Source organism: Rhea pennata, chromosome 1 (assembly GCF_028389875.1).
Source record: "Rhea pennata isolate bPtePen1 chromosome 1, bPtePen1.pri, whole genome shotgun sequence".
NCBI classification, from domain to species: domain Eukaryota; kingdom Metazoa; phylum Chordata; class Aves; order Rheiformes; family Rheidae; genus Rhea; species Rhea pennata.
The window spans coordinates 32751583-32771087 of record NC_084663.1 but is presented as its reverse complement, the minus strand read 5'-3'; the positions used below and the strand labels follow the sequence as shown (position 1 = coordinate 32771087).

At 36.3% G+C, this 19505-nt stretch overlaps 1 protein-coding gene across 1 annotated transcript in view; it reads left to right on the top strand.

The window, feature by feature from the left end:
• ADAMTS20 (ADAM metallopeptidase with thrombospondin type 1 motif 20) overlaps positions 1-18729 on the top strand; it is a 110716-nt gene extending 91987 nt beyond the window's left edge. The window contains exons 29-39 of the mRNA XM_062583717.1: positions 1633-1800; positions 5922-6095; positions 9489-9659; positions 10679-10879; positions 11010-11139; positions 11301-11395; positions 11482-11576; positions 11982-12115; positions 13343-13434; positions 16318-16422; positions 17120-18729. Of these exons, the coding sequence (XP_062439701.1) occupies positions 1633-1800; positions 5922-6095; positions 9489-9659; positions 10679-10879; positions 11010-11139; positions 11301-11395; positions 11482-11576; positions 11982-12115; positions 13343-13434; positions 16318-16422; positions 17120-17209 (1455 nt within the window). The 3' untranslated portion in view covers positions 17210-18729. The remainder of the gene's footprint in view (positions 1-1632; positions 1801-5921; positions 6096-9488; positions 9660-10678; positions 10880-11009; positions 11140-11300; positions 11396-11481; positions 11577-11981; positions 12116-13342; positions 13435-16317; positions 16423-17119) is intronic.
• Positions 18730-19505: the final 776 nt, after the last annotated feature.

Below are 19505 nucleotides of genomic sequence, written 5' to 3'. Positions count from 1 at the left end.
TGTTCGTAGCTATAAAAGAAAGAGTTTAGTTACAGGTAGTTGTTTTAAATGAAGCATTTTTCTATCTTTAAATTGTATCTAAACTAATGAAACAAAACTACATGAACAAAACTATAAATTGAAAAGTTTTGCTGTGATCAAAAAGATTCTCATTTGCTGGTATTGTGTAGCAGATATTTAAAAGGCAAATTGTGAGCAAATCTATATCTGTCTGCAAATATAGTTACACTTGAATAAGAGAAAAATGATGGACATTATATTACAGGATAACTGCAATTTATTACTTTATCCCTTCTGTATTTTAAAAGCTCTTTTACAGCTGTTGTTTCAGGGCAAATATTTGTTGATTTTATAAGGGAAGAGACTTATTTTCCAGAAAACAGGAGATATATGTATTAAAAAATGCTTGATTAAGTTAAGGTGTGATGCTAGTGACATGGATGGCAATGTAAGATAACAGGAAGAAAAATACCCTAGGTGCTTGGGAAGAAAGTATATAGTTAAACTGTCTTTTCCACATCTATTTACAAAGTAAATTTTTGTTTGAATGTTAATTCTCTACTTGATTGTTCTCTACCTGTTTGCCCAAATGTAGAAGAAATCACAGAGTAATCCTGGGACAAATTAACCATATTCTCTTTCCAGACAGAAGATAAAAGGAATTATCTTCATATATCAAAAATTTTTGATAGTAGATTATAAAATATAAAGATTAATCGCAAAATAAAAAGAAAAGACTTAAGTGCTTACATTCAAATGGCTTATAATCCAATATATGTCAGCCAAATAGCCGCCTGATTTGGAAGTGTGTCAGATATTTCTTGTTTGACTAAAAATTCCCTGAGCACCTGCAGCTCTGCTATGCTCGTGAGTAGGTCAGCCCTGATCTGAACAATTAAAATCAAGTCTCACTTAAGTCTCAGTGTATTCCAAAATTTAGCAGAGGAAGATCCTCCAAAAGAGACTGATTGGTCAGATATGTTCTGATCATGACTAGTGCATACCCTTGGTTTCACAGAATATATTTGCAGGAAGAAGGTCCTAGAGCCAGTCATTGCAACTCTGTGGAGGAAACAGAAGAGCTAGTAGTGGGGTAAAGCTTTGCCTGCCAGGACTGCACATAACCGGTGGCTACTTTCCATCCCTTTTCTTGCCTCTGTGCCACCTACAGCAAGGAATCCAAAGAGCATGGGAGGGAGGTGCCAGAGAAAACATGACTTCATAGCCTAATGGCTGGAAACATGCATAGGCAAACATTGCATTTTTTTTCTTTAACACTTATACTGTTACACAAAAATAGCAATTTACAGCAGCGTACTGGAAACAGAAAACAGCTAGTGTGTTGTTGTGAGATCATAACATCCAACTATCTCCTGCATGGATGACTGAGCTCAGATATTTATAAATGATTACATGAATGAATGAAACTGATAGATAGTTGGCGGCTGTTCAGTAATACTCACTAGAAGAGAATTTATGCAGAAATTTCAGATATATATAGCTATGGCATATTACAAAAACTTATTCATATAATTGTAGATTCTATTTTGGGCTAGGCCACAGATTTTTCTGATTTTCTTATTACTTACACATTTTTGATAAATAATGAAATATACTTCTCTTTCTTTTCAGTGTTCTGTTTCTTGTGGAAAAGGTTTGAAGTATCGTGATGTGCATTGTTTTAATAGCTTCCAAGTGAAAATAGAGGAAGGAAACTGCAGTCATTTAAAAAAACCACAGACATACAAAATCTGCAGAGCTGGAAGATGTCCTGCTTGGAAAGCCAGCAGATGGAAAGAGGTATTTAAAATCTGCTATAATTATGTCTTCTACTGTGATAAAGGAGAAGAACAAGAGACCGTATTTATGACACGTTGCTTCAATGAAAATAACTGATAGAGTGTTTTTATATGCAATTCACAATTAAATCTACAATTTAGCAAATAGTTTTTTTTATTTTATTTTTCTTTATTTTTTAAATTAGTTTACAAGAAATAGCTGAGCAAACTCAAAATACTTGTCAAGCTAAACCTTGTACAGAATAGTTTATTAGGACTTTCTTCAAGAGAGGAAGACTGACTTATCTTGTAAAATCAAGAAAGTAGTAAATTTTAAAAGATTATTTCTCTGCCACAGTGATGAATTGATCATTATTGTTGATGTTATAGTCTGAATATTGAAGTGAAGCCAGGTTTGTAGGGAGAGGACAAGAAAAAGGGCTTGTGTGCACAAATGCTGGTGTTTTGTTCCAATAATGCCATTTGGTCTAGTAAAACATCCCTCACCTTGTTATGAAGTTGTGTGTGCACAGCACATGGCAATGTGCTGGTTTGCTTTTCATTTATTCTCGCAGAATACACACAGTGTTGAAGACACCTCAGAACCCAAATCAGGAGGTGATAAAAGAAAGGTTAATCTCGATCTGGAATAGACAGTGCAAATATTTGCCAGTTATTGCATAATCACAATTTCTTCTCTCCTTCATCATGTGAGGAGTTCTGAGAACAGTGGAGTGCAGTGCCTCCCTTCCCTCTGGGATGTTCCCTCTACAGAAGCCAATCTTTTTCTCATCAAAACCCTGGAAGCCTGAGACAGATTCTTTGTCCTGCTCACAATGTGCTGCTAAAATATAGGAATATGACTTAGGCTGTCTACAAAGATAGATCTTTCTGATTTTAAGTAGGTGGAAATGGACAGTATAGAGAGATGTGAGACAGAAGTTCACAAAGTGGACTGTTACTGCTGCAACTCTTATAGGCACTGTGCCTCTTGCTGGAATTCACAGGTCCATGTTAGGCATCTGGACCACACTATACCAGACTAGGAGGAATCAGACCTTCAAAGCCAGAGATAACCAAGATGAAATATTTTATTCCCTTCTCAGATAATAAAATGCTAATTTCCACTGAGAAATCTGTTCTGATGCAGATCCTAGCTGATGCCTTTTTTTTCTAGAAAATGCTGAAATATTTTATGATTCAAGAACTAGAAGCCAGGTCTTCTTTTCAAGTGAATGCCCTAACCATTGGCCTGCATTCTCTTGTTGCTCAGATCAGTGAATGTTCACTACAGGAAAGTGAAATAACTGTCTTTCTTTTCACTTTCCTCCAAAATGAGATCAGTGCATAGTAATTTGCTTTAATTAAATGTTAAAGAAGTGGAAGAAAGTGTTCCCTAGAATAAAGGGCAGACGGATCTGGCAGTTTTGTGCTGTTTGAGAAATTTTTGTTTTGCACTCTTATATGAATCTATCAGTGTGAATTTTGGGAGTCTTAATGAAAATGCCTATTACAGAAGACAAAACTGATCAGTCTCAGAGGATTACAACTAATAGACCCAGGCCACCCTAGGGGGAGGAAGTTAAAAGAATCACCAACAGACCAATTAGATCACAAAAGAAATGGCTGCAATAAGTGCCCAGCTGCTGCCTAAAATACAGGCTAGAGGCAGAGATTGTACAAAAGTAAGGAACGGTCTCCAGAATTAACCTGTCAAACTTGCTTCTATGTTTTAAGCTAGGTGTTTTACACCTTAAATTGAATTTGTCTACATCTTCATTGACAAGTCCACTCTCTAGTTATGTGTCTGAGTGACAATACTCTCAGACTGAATAGGTTATTCCAGCGGTAAAATCATCCGCTAGAATAAATAATTTCATTCTAGTGCTTTTTCATTTTAGATTGTAATTAAAAGCATTGTCCTCATGGTCATCTTCAAAGATGTGGGATGAGGAATTTTAAAGGAACTTTCTCTGTCCCAGCATCCTGGTTTTTTTTTGCTTTTATTTTGAAGTTTGCCTATTCTGTGGTAAGCTATATGCAACATTTGTGGTGATGGAAACTTCATAAAAACAGAAGTGTGTATACAGACTCAATTCTGCCTGTTATACCTGTATGTAGACCCTTAGAAAGTTATCGATTAAGTTACAACTATGTCTGGAAAACAGACTCTCACCCTAGTATCTGGCATTGAGCCTTTCCCATTCAAACTCTTCTGTTTCTTAAACAGATATTATAATTTAATATTATATTATATTGCCAGATATTATAATTTAGGAGGACTGAGTATCTAAAAAGGAAACATTGATACAGAGAAAGTGGAAGAAGTGTTTCATATCGTATAGAGGGTGCTCAAAGCTTGAAATCCTGGTAAGATAAAGCTGCACTGAAGAGTGCATGGTTCTGTGTGTGCAAAGGAGTGAATATGAGAGAGAAGTGTTACTATAACTGTGATATGAATGAACTGAAGTGATTCAGTTTTACACATTGTAAAGAAGCATTTTAATTGTCTTCTGCTTCCTCTTGTGTCATTTCCATGACCATCTCTGGTACAGACATTCAAATTCACCAGTTGGCCAGGCTAAGTCAGAGACTCAGTCCATATTCCATTAATAAAAGTAATTTAACTTTTGTGCCAGGCTGGAGTCCACCCTTGGGGCACATGCCAGCAGTCATACCTTTGAGCTTTGACCTTGACACTTGTGAAGAAGATGATCTCATGTCTCTCTCCTTGAGGCATGAAAATGAGGAGTCCGCCACCCCTCCTTAACTCCCTCTAATTTCCAGTGGCACTCATACTAATGAGTGATATCCATCTAGCTACTGGAATTTTTGATGTTTTAATTCAATAATCACATGTCTGTCGTAAAATGCATAACTTTCTTAATACAGGAAGCCTTTAAAAAGAAGTGCTTTATGCAACTCTCTTAAATTTTAATATCTCCACTTTGTTTCATGACTACTGGTGCTTTGGTATTAAACCCTCTCCATCCTTTGGTGGTCTTGGACTGCTCATAGGGACCATAGTCATTTGTTTTGCCTTGTGTAGAGCAGAATCAACGCCTTTATTTTTTATCTGGCATAAATTTCAAGATTCGCATTCAAACTCCAACTCTTTGAGAAACTGAAGTGATTCACCTCCTGTCTTGAGGAGATTGATACATCTAAGTTCAGACAAACGCCAGATAAATTGGTAGAATATTACACTCAGATTAAAAATCAAGAAGAAAAAACACTAACTTCCAAAGAGACACTCTATTAATGTCCCAAGCATTAAAGACTATTCCTAAGCAATAAGGACGGTCAAAGTATACATAAAGGTACAGAAACAGATATCACACAGTGTTACATCATCAAAAAGACCCAGACTTTGACCTTTCAGAGACAAAACATGCAACCCTTGCATATCACAGGAGCAGATGATGCCAGCTCAGTTACAAAATCAGTGGTGATGAAATGTAGAACGCCATTTATCAGCATTCTGCATTTTTCCACACTTGAGAGAGCAATATCTACTTTATGATTAGGTTGAGTCTTCTGGTAGGCTTTAGGACCTAATCATGCCTCTGACTGGGATAGCAATGGGCTGTCTACACTCGTCTGAGCAAATCTTACCATTATAACAAGCTATCTTTTGGCCAGGAGGGAGGAAAAGAGGCATATGACAGGAAAGATTAGAACCTTTTTAAGCTCATCACAGTTCAAGAGGCTGCACCTTTTGTGAGATTTTCAAGCCTGAAATACTGAGAATTCTTTCTTTCATTTCCATATTTACTTTTTAAAACAACACAATAGCCTGTTAGGCTTTAATTTAATAAAGTAATATGTAAATTTTCAATTTGTAATTGTTTGAGCTTGCAAAAACTTACACTTTTGCTTTGAGTGTGTAGTGAGTGTCTCTACTGTGAATTAAGATAAGCAGACAGATCAATCTGAGCACTTTGGGTGCATTTCCCATAATTCCTACAGATACTTAAATGGCAAATTTACATTTTTGTTGTATATTTATTCTGATACACTGTAAAACTACTATGTTATGGACTATGAAGTATTTAAATAATATTCTGAGAACATGTAATAATGGAAACTACCACACTGACTGTCTTATTTCACACTGACGTAAATAGTTTTGCTCAATTTTAGTGTTCTGTGTCCTGTGGAGTGGGGATTCAACAAAGAGACATCTACTGCCAGCTGAAGGGCCTGGGTCAAGTGAATGAAGCAATGTGCAATCGTGATACACGGCCCCCTAGCAAGAGGCGTTGTTGGCTGCCTGCCTGTGTGCAGTATGAGTGGTTGACAGATGAATGGGAAGATGTAAGTAAGGCCTTTCCACTTGTATGAAGTAGCAATATGTGACGGGCCAGGTTTTCATGTTTTTTCACCTGTGGATATATTTCTGATAGCTTTTAGATTACAGACAAACAAGTGAACATACTGGATCTTTTGAAAGTCAAGCTTGCGAAACTAAAAGAAAGTGGCAACAAATTGTGAGGGCTGCATTTTCTCCCTGTTCCTGAACTTGCTTATCTACCATTGTAGACAAAAGCTTTAGTGAAGATGTGAGCAGGTCCCTGTTCATCAAACTGTGTAATTCTAATACAAAGTGCTTTTTAGATGGCATAAAATGTTTAATAAGACCTCATGGTGCAATATCATGCAAAATTCACATTTTAAAAATAGAAATACAGATGAAATGTTGGCTGGAATATTCAGTAAAAATCCCAGAGATAAAATCTTTGGGCAACAGCTCTTTCAAGAACTTCTCTGTGTGAAGATTTACCAGAAGAGATAAGAAGCAAAATAAAAGATATCATCCTTCAGAAAATCTAAACACACCTTCAGGACAGAACCATTTTTTTTTCAAAGATATAATGGCTATTTTCTACTTTATAGAAAGAAAAATGAATAGCTTTTCTATTTATATATAAATGCATACACACAAACAGAGAGAACAAGAGAGAGAGAGAATCTAAAATTGTGGATAACACCTGGAATGGTGTACAGAAGAGCCTCTCTTCTATTGTAGCATTAAATAAAAATCAAGTTTGTGCAGTTGTGGCCTCTACCTGCATTTTTTAATTTTCTAGGGAAATTTAACTCCTGGGAATTTTAATATCAGACTCAAAACTCCAAGAGGCACAAGATTTATGTTGTAAACATGAATGCTGATAATACGTAAATCACTTACGCTTAAACAATATTCGCATGACTAGCATATTTTCCTCTGTTAAATCATATAGAGAGAAAGCTGATGATATATAAGCTTCTTCTAAGAGTTACCTTCTCATTTGTTAAAGTCAGAATTTAGAGTGAAAGTGGCTCAGAATGTACTTTTAGTTGGAATTTACATTTTCCAAGGATGAATTTTCTTTACCCATTAAACATTTGTACTTTCCAGCTGGGTATTCAGAGCTCTCCACCACAAATGTGTTGTGTTTCATTGTATCTTCTGGCTAGTCCATAACTTCTTCCATATGTTTGTTGCTTTTTGCTTGAAATTCCTGTATTCAATTCCCTTCTCTCGTCAGATTCATATACAGCCCTGTACATCCAGCATTAACAGTGGTTCTTCAAGAGTTTATCCGTCTGTATTCCACTCCCGGTGCAGGCTCTACTCAATACTAGAATAGTTTGCCCAGCTGTCTCTGCTCTGAGTGCTTCTTTGTCATTTCCTCGCCTCATCAATCACAGCATATCAGAAAAATTTTCAGGTCTGGCATCCCTACAGCTTACAGAAGGCTGGAAGGCTGGCTGTTACCAACAGCCAATGATTTCATACCAAATATTCATTCTCATATCATGTAGAAAATTGCTGCAGGAATAACATATACAGCATAATCAGAAGTGTTCTTCTGCCTGTCCCTGTTTCCAAATGATTGGGTTGTTCGTTATGTCCCTAATATTCTGAGCTACTCCATCTCATTAAAAGATCAGATGTTTGTATAAGTTGCATCTGTCAGCTATATCAATGCTCCATCCCCGGCTAAAAGTCCATACATCTTTTTCATTCTGAGTGACTAGCTTTCTTAAGGGATTAATGCATTTATGGCTTCCATTGCTGAACCACATTCTGTCATGGATCTCAGCCTGGTTTAAAATGGGTAGGTAAGTCATCTCTCAGATTCATTTTCATTGCTCTCTCTAATTCCCTGACATCCTCTTCATTGCCTTGCTTGTTCAAGAAAGTAGACAAACATTTTAGACCATGTGACTGGGAAGGGTTGTAAGTACTTAATCCCTGAGTCATGAAGCTTATGCTGAAATTTCTTCTTCAGATCTTAGGACCTGAGTTCTGCCTAATGCAGGTGATTTTTGTCCATTTATTCTCCTCAGAAAATCCACTGCGAAGAGTGGTGGCATGCTGTTCCTCAGATGTAATATGACTATTGCTTTTCTACATCAATAACATGATGTCACTGACTGTTTCACCTGTTAGTTTCTTGCTCCTGTGAAGAGAATAAAAGGTTAAAGCTTTTCATTCGAAAGATTTTTCCTCTATCTCAGCTTGTTTACAGCTTTCAGGTCAAATGAGATTTGTAAGCCCAGGTACACTCTGCAGCTTCTTTCAATAGTGCACTTAGTCAGAAATTTGTAGAACAGTTCCTTGGAGTTCAGTTCAGGCACTCACAGAACACGGTTCAGAGTGCTTGCTCACCAAACTGGAGATAACGAAAACTTCTCCATGAGGACAGTTCTAGCAGCAGAACAAGTTGCCCAGGGATGTTGTGCAGTCTGCATCATTTATGATTTCCAAAATCCAACAGCATAAATTTAGAGATTTTCTCCGGTAGAGCTGTTATACCATACAGTATCTGTTTTCCTTACTTCAAGTTACTGCTTTAAAATCAATAACAATAACATTTGAGCAATAAGTTTGGCCTGCATGCCAAACCTTGATTAGTCTTTAACTGACCGTTGTTGGGTCCAAATTAATGTGCAGTTAGGTTCATGCCTGTGGCTGGAGGCAACAGGTTAATATTAGACTGTAGCATTGGTGGTTGCATCTGCTGAGTCTAGAACTTGTGTATTTGAGTCTTCCTTCTCTGTCACAGCAAGGTCAAATAGACTAGTTCAAACCTGTAGAGTTGGGGATGTCTTGTTGACATGTGTTACTTAACCCTTACCTTTATTTTTTGTGGATTCTGTTAACACTAGGATTCTCATTCTGTCTTGATGGAACTATTAATCATGTTCCGTCTCATATGGCTACCATGGCAGGGAAGGTGTGAAGACACTCATGGCAGAGGCACAGGCTCAACAGATGTGGCTGCCCAAAGCTGCCATTTTTCACTAATAGGCAGTTTTGTTTTCTTTTATCAATGTAATTTCATGTGGATGCCTCCAGGGATTTTTTTCTTTTCAAAATCAAGTTATTCCTCTCACATTTCACTGAAATCCTTTCTCCCTCTTTCCTTTTCATTCAGAAGAACTTTTTCATTCAACCTATTGCCTTGGCCTGACATTTTCACTTTCTTTTCCATCTCAGTTCACACAGTATCATGTCATTATACACTTTTTTTCCCCCAGCCTTTTGCAGACATCTAAGCTTGGAGAACAATGTAAAGGGTTTTGATTCTGTCCAACCCAGATAATAGATGTCATAAAAGTTGTCAGTGTTTGGGTTTTACTGGTGTGTGGCAATTGGCAAATAACTTTTTTCTGTAAATGATTAGTTTAAGTACAAAAGCTTGTTTTTCTCCTACTCAGTGCTCAACATCACACAGAAGAAATGAAATACACCGAAAAGTTAAGTGTGTGGATGAAAAACAGATCCAAGTGGATGAAAGCTTCTGTGATCCTGCCGTAAAGCCTCCATCAACCAAAAATTGCAGGATTGCTCCCTCTAAATATGTTGTACTTACAGGAGAATTGTCACAGGTAAAGTAATTATATTGCTCACACATCTTGTATATAGCTTTACACTTGAGAATATTGTATTGCTGTAGAAAGTGCATTATGTGTGGGAAGCCAAAAATACATATTTTCGTTTGAACATGGGCGCCCATCCAAACTTTCTGCACATTGAACCTTCCAGTCAATCATGATGTATTGTAGTGACTCTATTATCAGTCTTTTGTGTCCATGTTCCCTAGTTCTTGGAAGCTACTAAGCATTATGGGAAACCAAGTTATTAGAAAGAAACTATGTTTGGTTTTAGGGAAGGCTGTTCTATAGTGAGGGATGGTAAATGATGCTAAAATGAGTGATAGGGAGAACATGAACAGAAAAAGGCAGTGCTAGGACCTGTTTGTTCTGAGTTACAATTAAGGGTTAGTAAAATGGTGAAAGCATTACATACCAACAGGAAGATCAGGGTGACAAGTTTCCTTTTCTCTCCCTTCACTTGGTCTCCCTTTGTTGCAGCTGCCAGTATGTTTTAGACATTTTTGCCATTTTATACTGGCCGTCCTCTGGTAATCCATCTAGGACCTGTGAATACCAGCTAGAAGACAGCTGCCCTTACCATGGAATTCCTTTGCTAATTCCCAGGGAAACTCTCTTGCAATCTGATCTCAGTGAAACAAGTGGAAATATTTTCCAGGATTTCGGTAGAGCGTTGGATCAATGATCCTTTGTTTCTCTCACTCACCTGCACTATATGCATGTGCATATATGTGTGTGAGTGTGTGTGTGTGTGTACTGCAACAGAGAGGGAGGTGCTCTAGAACCTCTTTAAGCTCTGAGAATAGGATTGCATGGGACTTTCCATCTCCTTGTGTGCATAGTTATTGTAGACCTTCACTTCTGCACACTGATTAACCAGTTTTGAGATGGCACATGTTGGATTACAAGCTTTTGCAGAAAGGAAGACGAGGGCAGACTTGTCTGTAATTACAGTGCTGCAGAAAGGTTAATTTTCACAGAAATAATGTCTTTGCTTGGGGATTTTATTTTAGTGTTCAAACAGCTGTGGGTTTGATTACCAGCAGAGGATCACATACTGTGTTGGAATCTATTCTAATCAGAACAAACGTGCCTATGGTCTACGAACTGTAACGTATCGAGAATGCCCAGTAATGCCCTCCCCATACATTCATAAATGTAATATCAAAGGCTGTTCACAAGGAGCTACTTGGAAAGTGGGAAAGTGGACCAAAGTGAGTACAGATGTGCAAGCTGATTTTTAATTGCTGCCTCAAACATAAATGCATGCCAAGACTAATTTGCTGACATACTTATGTAAATTATATGTTATTTTCTAAACTTTGGATTGCTATCCATATCTAGTGCTCAGTGGCTTGTGGAATGGGGGTAAAGGAAAGAAGAGTAGAGTGTATGACTGAAAATGGCTTATCCAGTGACTTATGCCTGCCACGTTTAAAACCAGCTGCCAGAAAGATCTGCCATGCAGAAGAATGTAAGTAAGTGACAGCTGTAATTTACAGCTGAACTAAATGTTTTCCCAGGTTATTTATATAAGAGCTCTAAATATATCTGGAGCAAAATTATGCAGAAATAACTCTTAAAATTAAATTCTAATCATGAAATATTGATGTAATTTAATCATTCATTTTGAAGGTGAAATTCTCACCACCTGCAAAGATGTCCAGATTAAAAAAGGAATTAGAAAGGATGGTGAATACTTACTTAACATTAAAGGAAAGATGATAAAGGTACTTTTAATATGTGTAGCACATATTTTTATAAAATAGTATTTTTTAATTAAAATTTTCCTAAAAGATTGTATTTGCTCTTTCAGATTTATTGTTCAGGCATGCACTTAGAGAATCCTAAAGAATATTTGACATTGGTAAAAGGTGAAGCAGACAACTTTTCTGAAGTATATGGATTCAGGTACAAAAGTAGTTTTGCAACTTTATGAAGTGCATTTATTTCTTCCACAGTAAAAGAATTAAAAAAAATTACCTTTTGGAGAACAGGTGAATAGAAATACTTTTTCTTGACTTTACATTTTAAATTTTCAGGCATATGAACACACATGCAGAAATATGGCTACTTCCAGGCTGAGTGTTTTAACTGCGCTAACTGATTATATGCATTTTCTGTCTTGACTTTAGTAGAAATGGTTTCAATCCGCATTAATGTTTCACATGAGCCAAGATTTATAGCTGAACTTCTTGTTCAGTAACTGCTGTTTAACATTCTTAGCGTGGCACAGTACAATGCAATTATTTTTCACTACAATACTATATTATGGAAAAATGTCAAAAAGAAAACTCAATATTTGCCATTTTCAAGGTTACAGAATCCTTATGAATGTCCTTTCAATGGAAGCAGACGGCAAGACTGCGCTTGTCGAAATGACTACCCTGCAGCTGGCTTCACTGTTTTTAGCAAAATAAGATTTGATGTAGCCTCCATGCAAATTAGAAGTAAGTATTTTAGCAATTTTAGCCAATGTGAGCATTCTATTGAAATTTAAAATGATCATGATGAAATTGTCATTTCAACCCATTTATAGATCCAATTATGCCAGTTAGAGGCAAACAAAATTCTTCTGTTATCAGTTCTATTCAATTCTTCTTGAATTCCTAATTTCTTTAGCCTAATTTTTAAACCAATTCCCTTGTCAGTTTGCCCCAAGTGGTCAAGTTGTTAATCTTACAGAATTATATTTTATTCAAAGTGTGAATTATGTAACTAGTTTAATTTTTTTGGATTTTCTTCCCATTATGCCATTTCCTGTTTGATTTAAGGACTCTTTTAGTCCCTAGCATATTTTTCTTGGGAAGGTCTTCATATGCTATAATAAAGTAACTTCTCAGTCCTTGGAGGACATATGAAAAAAACAGGGAAGCTTGTAGCAATTTCAAGCCCCTGTCTGAAAGTAGCAGGCCAGCCAACATCCAGCTCACATTAGAGCTATGTCCAAGTGCACATCAGTCCTTCTCCTGTCCCCATCGTAGCTCAGTAAAGAAACTAGGCGTGTAGGTTGGATTGACCTTGCAGATGAAGTCTCTAATGTTTTTTATAAATTCTTTCTGGATGCTCCCAAAGACTTCCATGAACATGGTATCTATCTCTCAATGGGATAAATTAACTCAGGAAGTATGAGAATGCCAGGGTCTGGAGCGGCACCCAGCGTTGTTCTAATTCACCTTATTCTTATTACTGGCACTAGACACCCTAAGGACAGGGTACACTCGTACCACGTAATAATTTCAGACTGTGGTGCTGTCGGTCACAAAGGTGACCCAGCACATTTCTAATACATAGACTATGTATTCTTAATAAATTAACAAAACACAGAAGATACACAGAAAACACAGAAGATATATCCACAAACAGAGAGAAAGAAGGACATTAAAAGTTATCACATTATTCAGATTATATTCCCCTAGGTCAATATACAAGTTTGTAAATCATAAGGCAGAAAAATCCATGGATAGCTTTTTCCACATGTAGTTATGACTGAGGAAGAGTTTAGTCTGCTTCCCCATCTTTGGCATCTGGAAAGCTACCTTGAATATTGTTATTATTAATCAAAATGGACTACCTAAATCACAGTTTGGCAAAATTATATATTCATGCTTTTTCACCTTGTTTTCACCTGTTTCTAACGCAACAGTTTCAGTGTTGAATAATTTTTTGTTTCTTAGCCACAGATTTTCTTTTTGCTCAGACTGTACTTGGGAGAGCAGTCCCATTTGCTACAGCTGGAGATTGCTACAGTGCTGCCAGATGTCCACAGGTATTTCTGATTTCTTATCCCTTCAAAGTGTGCAGTTAAGAGGAAAAAACCTATATGACTACTTGAAAGCTGTAAGATTCTAAAACAAATTTCTATTCCATCTCATCTGTGTAGTACTTTAATAAGTAATTCTTTCTTGGTCTTTTTTCTCCTGTTCCACTGTATCTCTTTTTCTATTTCTCCCACAGATTGTTTACCCCACACTTACCCCCTAGATTCCATGTATATATATCTTTCTTTCTACTGTTTTCATTATTGCTCTCCCTCCACTTTGAATTCTCCTCCAATGATCTTCCTGTGCTATGATTCTACCAAATTTTTTCTTTTTGTTGCTTTTTTCTCCTGACTTCATATCTTTGAAGAGTCCTAGAGAAAGTTGATCCTGCTAAACAGTATAGGCTGATTCATAGACACATCTATGGATGTGCCTAAATTGATATTTTAGTTTGGACTGGGTAGCACTTTTTGAGTAAATCTCCTTATTGTCCCTATTTACTGTGCTTTGCTTCACATCATGGAACAGTCTTGGAACACATGAATTGGATTCCTTTTGGATGAAACTAAATCAAAAGATGGGCTGCAGAAGGGCCTTAATGCACTTCAGCTACTCATGAGAATGAAGTCCATGGGACTAGAGGAGAGCTAGTCCAAAGTAAAACCCCTGATCTTTGCAATGTATACTGACATCGGGCCCTCTGGTCCAATTGTTTCACTCTACAGATCTACTCATGCTGCACCATACTACTTGCTAATTCTGATATAACTTTAGTCTGAACTCATCAACCTAAATTGCCTTGATTATCATTGTCAGTTGGGATCTTCTAGAAGACAGCTCGTCTAATCTTACCCTGTTAGATGCCTTAAGATGAAATCAATTGCTTTTGAAGTGCGTATTTCTTTTCCCTGACTGGAAAGAGAATTAAGACCAACTAGCTCAGAATTGCATGGAGGTGAATCCCCACTGTCTATCTAACCTAGCTGCTTAAACATAATTAGACAGGCTATGTGGGAAGAGGCATTCAAAGGCAGCTAGACACCTACAGTTTTATAATTTGTGCAATCGTACAAATTTGTACACTTTAGGTACAAATGAAGTGCCTAAGCTAGGCAAACTGAACCCCTGACATGAAAACAGTTATTCAGAGTTCCTTTCCATATTGGATACCTTCAGCCTGCAAAGTCTTTGGACTTAGCACAATACTGTATTGTATGGGGATGCAGACCCAGCCAACTGCTTGTGATCTGTAACAGGACATCCTTCTGCTTAGGTATTTTTGCACCGATGTGTTACCATCTACAAGATAGGTACTGAAACTAATGCTCTTTGTCTCTGCCCAGTCGAAAGGCATCAATTCCTTCACTCTCAGTCCTTGAAATCTGTTCCTGGCCTTGAGTGCAATGCATGACAGACAGCTGTTTTGCCATAATTATAATTGTACATATGCATTCTTTGCACATTTCATTTATTTTTACAAAATGATATCACAATGCACCAAGCATGAAGTTACTGTCGGCCTGTTAATTGTGGGCACTGTTCTATACCATTTGTATGAATTTTGTCCAGATGCTTTATGTCGTTAAATGAGTATCTTCTGCTTTTTTGGCACTTGAAGAACAACCTCCCCCATCTATATGAGCTTGTGGTAGTTCATCCTGAGTGTGAGTGTTATAAACACAGCAAATCTACACAGAAATGAACACAAAACAATGTAAGGCTGAGTTTTTATGAAGGAATTTTAGTAGATCACAAGGATAAAGACTGAAGACTTTGTTTTTTAAACACACACACACACATTCATAAATATGTAAAATATATCTGACTATGACAGTATTAGACAATAACGTACAGTAGCTAGAGTACGTAATGGAGATTTTATCTTTTCTAACACTTTGCTGTCAGGATTTAGACTATTTTAACTAGGTACGACTAGAAATCCAGGCTGCTAGTGAATTACATGGCAGGAGTTTTCAAGATTATAGTGCTGCCTAAACTGTCAGTTAGACACCTACGTCTCTTTGTGGAGCTAGTACTTATTTCCAATGTATTGAGCTCCTGTGTGAATGTAGATTAATGATTTTCTGTCTCTGAGATTGTTTTCTAAGGTAGTGAAGTTTGCTGCTTTTAATATATTTCGTACTCTCATATGAACTGACTCTGTTTTAAAGCTAGTTTTCAAGATGCATTTGCATAAGCAAAGATTTTAGAATCAATAGAATGATTAGAAGCAATAGAATCACTTCATTCAGTGTTTTGTGTTGCAAAGCACTCCATTTAGCAGTAAATTTACTTGTTTTAAACTCCACTTACTTTCATGCTCAATTAAGTTACTAAGTATATTGAGATAGGGATGGGAGATGATAAGGTGGTATTTGGACAGTGTGCTTGTAAAAATTAGAGAATTAGACAGCTAAGAAATGATTTATCTGTAATTTCCGGATAGTAGTAGGTCCTGACTGTATTATGTCCAAAAAGCTCAGAAACTAAGGAAACATGTTTTTAAAGAAAAGCAGCCTCCTTCTGGCAGATATAGCATGTCTGTACTTTCTGTAAAATAAAATTAAATATGTAAAAAATAGACTAAACTCATTTGAATCACCTGCCATCAGTCCTATATTCAGACTGGGCAAACAGATGCTGCAGATCAGCTGATCCACAAGTACTACTAACTGCAGAATAACTTGTTTGTGTGTCTGTGTATCTTGAGTATCCGAAAAAGGATATAATGCAGACTAACTAACCCAGTTTAGGTACTCAGCTTTGGTTAATGTCTAGATGTACCCTAAGTAATATGTGCAGATGTCCCAATATAAAGTGTTTTAGGGTTTTGTTTATCAATTCTGTTTATCAGTTCTGTATTTTACCTTTTGTTTTTGTTTTGTTAGGGACAGTTCAGCATTAATTTGGCTGGCACAGGTCTGAGATTATCCAGTACAGTTAGGTGGATTGCTCAGGGCAACTATGCAACTGCTGACGTACACAAATCCCATGTAAGTAAATACTGTTTTTCTTTACCTGCTGTTATGGCTTGGAATATTGTACCTCCAGAGGTGCTAGCGATGACTGTCTAGTGAGAGTAATTTCTGACTCAGAATAGTACTCAAGGTCTCTGACCATCTAAGTCTTCATTCAGATGGACTGTGAGAGCTAGGACTGATAATTTACTGTTAAAGGTCTCATGGCATGTTTAATCATGCTACCCAGAAACTTATGTAGATAGACACTACCTACCTAGCCTTCTTTTACTGGTTTTAATGGGCTATTGCCATATTAATCAGGCTTATTAAAGATGTAGAAGATGATACTTAACAGTATGTAAAAACACTTAGTAAAGGATATTACTTTATTAAAGATACCTGCTACAGAGGATTCTCACAGATTACTTGCCTCCCGCTTGGTTTAGTGGGAAATCAAAAGACCAGTTGAATAAGAAAAATAAAAAGAACAAGAATAGTTACAAGCATCCCCAGTTTAAAAACACACAAGATAGTAAGCAAGGAACAAAAGTATAGAATGGATAATGACAGAGGATCTCTGTGTGCATTTATTGATTCAGTGCTATCTCTTGATTTGGTATTTCTAGGTGTGAGTTGTCAAAAGGTCTGTTGTGTGCAAACCTCAAGGAGCTCTTTATGCTACTGTAACTTCAGTTACTTCTTCTGATTGTTCTTTTTGTCTAATTTCCAGGATGGTACTAAAATATATGGAAAATGTGGAGGATTTTGTGGGAAATGTATTCCTAGCACAATTATTGGTCTCCAGCTTCAAATACAGTGAGAACTCTGATGTGGTAGGAACATCAAAGCAGAAAATCCATCTTTTATGTGCAAATTACAGGTGCTGTATATATATATATTTTAATTCTTTCATCTCTGTAATGCTCATTACTAAGAATTCCTTCCTGTTTTCCTCAGTGTTTATTCAGGGATTTATTATCTATTTGTGGGCTAACAAGTTCATAAACCTTCAGATTTTAATGGAGAGGCAGTCATTCGATGTACAGCGTATATGAGCAAGCAAATTGCACTGAGGCTGCTACTGTGGGTAATGCCTTAAACTGTACCATAATTGTAAAACTTTACCTGCAACTGATCAGTGCAGTATTTATTAAAATTCATACTGTACTGTTTCCCTTGATCAAATATGGTGTAGAACAGAAAGAAGGTTATTGTTATATAGAGAAAACAGCTAATATTTTCAAATGCTTCCAGTTTTGTGAAACTTGTTAGGAATTATGTTCTATCAATAATTTACAGCAGAAAGGTATGTAACCAGTATACTTTTTCCTGAGATAGTTTCTATAGATTTGTGTCATTCTTTTTTTTTCTCACCCCTTTCATTATTCTCTTTGTGGTGCTCAAATACTAGCAGTAGTCCTGAAAAGTGTGTTCAAACCTCTGTAGTCCCTATAGCATATGTTAAACATCCAGGCTTAGTTTTGTCGTGGGTACAAGAAAAGAAAATATTGAAACAAATTGTTCAGAAATCTAATTTTAAACCTCTGCCTTTTATCCAAGTATACTGTGAAAACAGTGTATTCTGTTTACCGTACCATCTTGTATGTGATTATATGAATATATTTACTTAAACTCTTTGCATATATATTTTATTCTTTTATACTAGCCAATGGCATATTAGTAAAGTCTGTAACTTGCCTCCCTTTTATAAACCAAATTTTCAGTAACTTTACTGAAAATGCGGGGCAGAGGCATCATTAGCCATCCGTGTGTTTGGCGTTCCTTTTTGACTCAGTTTAATTTTTGAATGGTTGTAAATACAGTTCTAGCATCTGTTAGTTAAAATTATTTCTTCCAAAAAAGTAAATGTATGCAAGTTACACATTTTTTTTTTAAATGACCTGTTTGATTTGTTGTTTTGTATTACTTTACAGCCCAGAACTATAGCAGTAAATGCAGAATAAAGACAATGTGTTCAGGGCCAACTCTCAGGTATTCAAAATGAGATTTTCTACATGCTTAATAACATATATTATGTACCAGATAATTATACATACTTTTTCTGACAGTATGCATTCTGTACACCAAACACCAGTAAAACTCATAGGTCAAATGGCAGCTATTTTCTCTTTTTACCCACAAAGAGTTAACCATGAATTACAAATACATATTAATTAAAAGAAATACTGTACCATGTAAGTGTAAGCAGCTACTTTTTAGATAACACATATAGGTAATTATTTTGTGATCTCTGCATCAGAAATGTATTTTTGCACTATGTGCCTTATATTAGCTGTAAACATTAATACGAATAAAAACATTATTTTCCTGTAAATGTTTACATATATAATTAAAATCCTGTAATTTATAAAGTATTTATATAATAAATATGCTTGTGTGAATGGTACTTGAATACTTTTGCATTTTTTTAATATTGATGGCTTACAACATAAAATGCTTCAAAAAAATTTGTTCTTAGTATCTTTTGATCAAAATATACACAGACATGTGCTGAAATAACTGCCACACAACCAGGTTATATTTATACAGATATTTTTCCTGGAAGTAATTCCTTCCTAAGGGATGCAAACTCTTATGTCTGTGTGCTGTTTCCAGCTCTCACCACACAATGTTGATCACATTTTTGGGGGGCTGCCCTGTAAAACATTCACTGAAAAAATCTAGATTAGTTCGTCCTCCTCCCTTTGTTAAACTCATATCAATTCATTTATGGCATGGTTCCTCAATAGCTGCTTTGGCAAAAGGTGAAATGCAATCTACCTACTTCCACAGGAGGATCATTTTCATGTTGGTCCTGAAAAACTGGTGAGGGAGCATTCAGCGCTTCAGCTACAGAATAACTCTGTAAATTCACTAGTAAATTAAGTGATTTTTAACCTAAAATTCAACATAGAATATTTTTATTGGGTAATGCTAATGATTTTTGAATAAAAATGCATTTTATATAATTGAGGAAGACCCTGTGGGCCAAGTTCAACTTCTGCATAAAAAAGCTTGTGTTGCATTTTTTTGCATCCTTTTCTTTCCTCCCCCCTTGCTTTGGTGTTTCGGCCCTAGTTTACAGAGAGTGTACTTGCGTGTTCCGACATTTTATG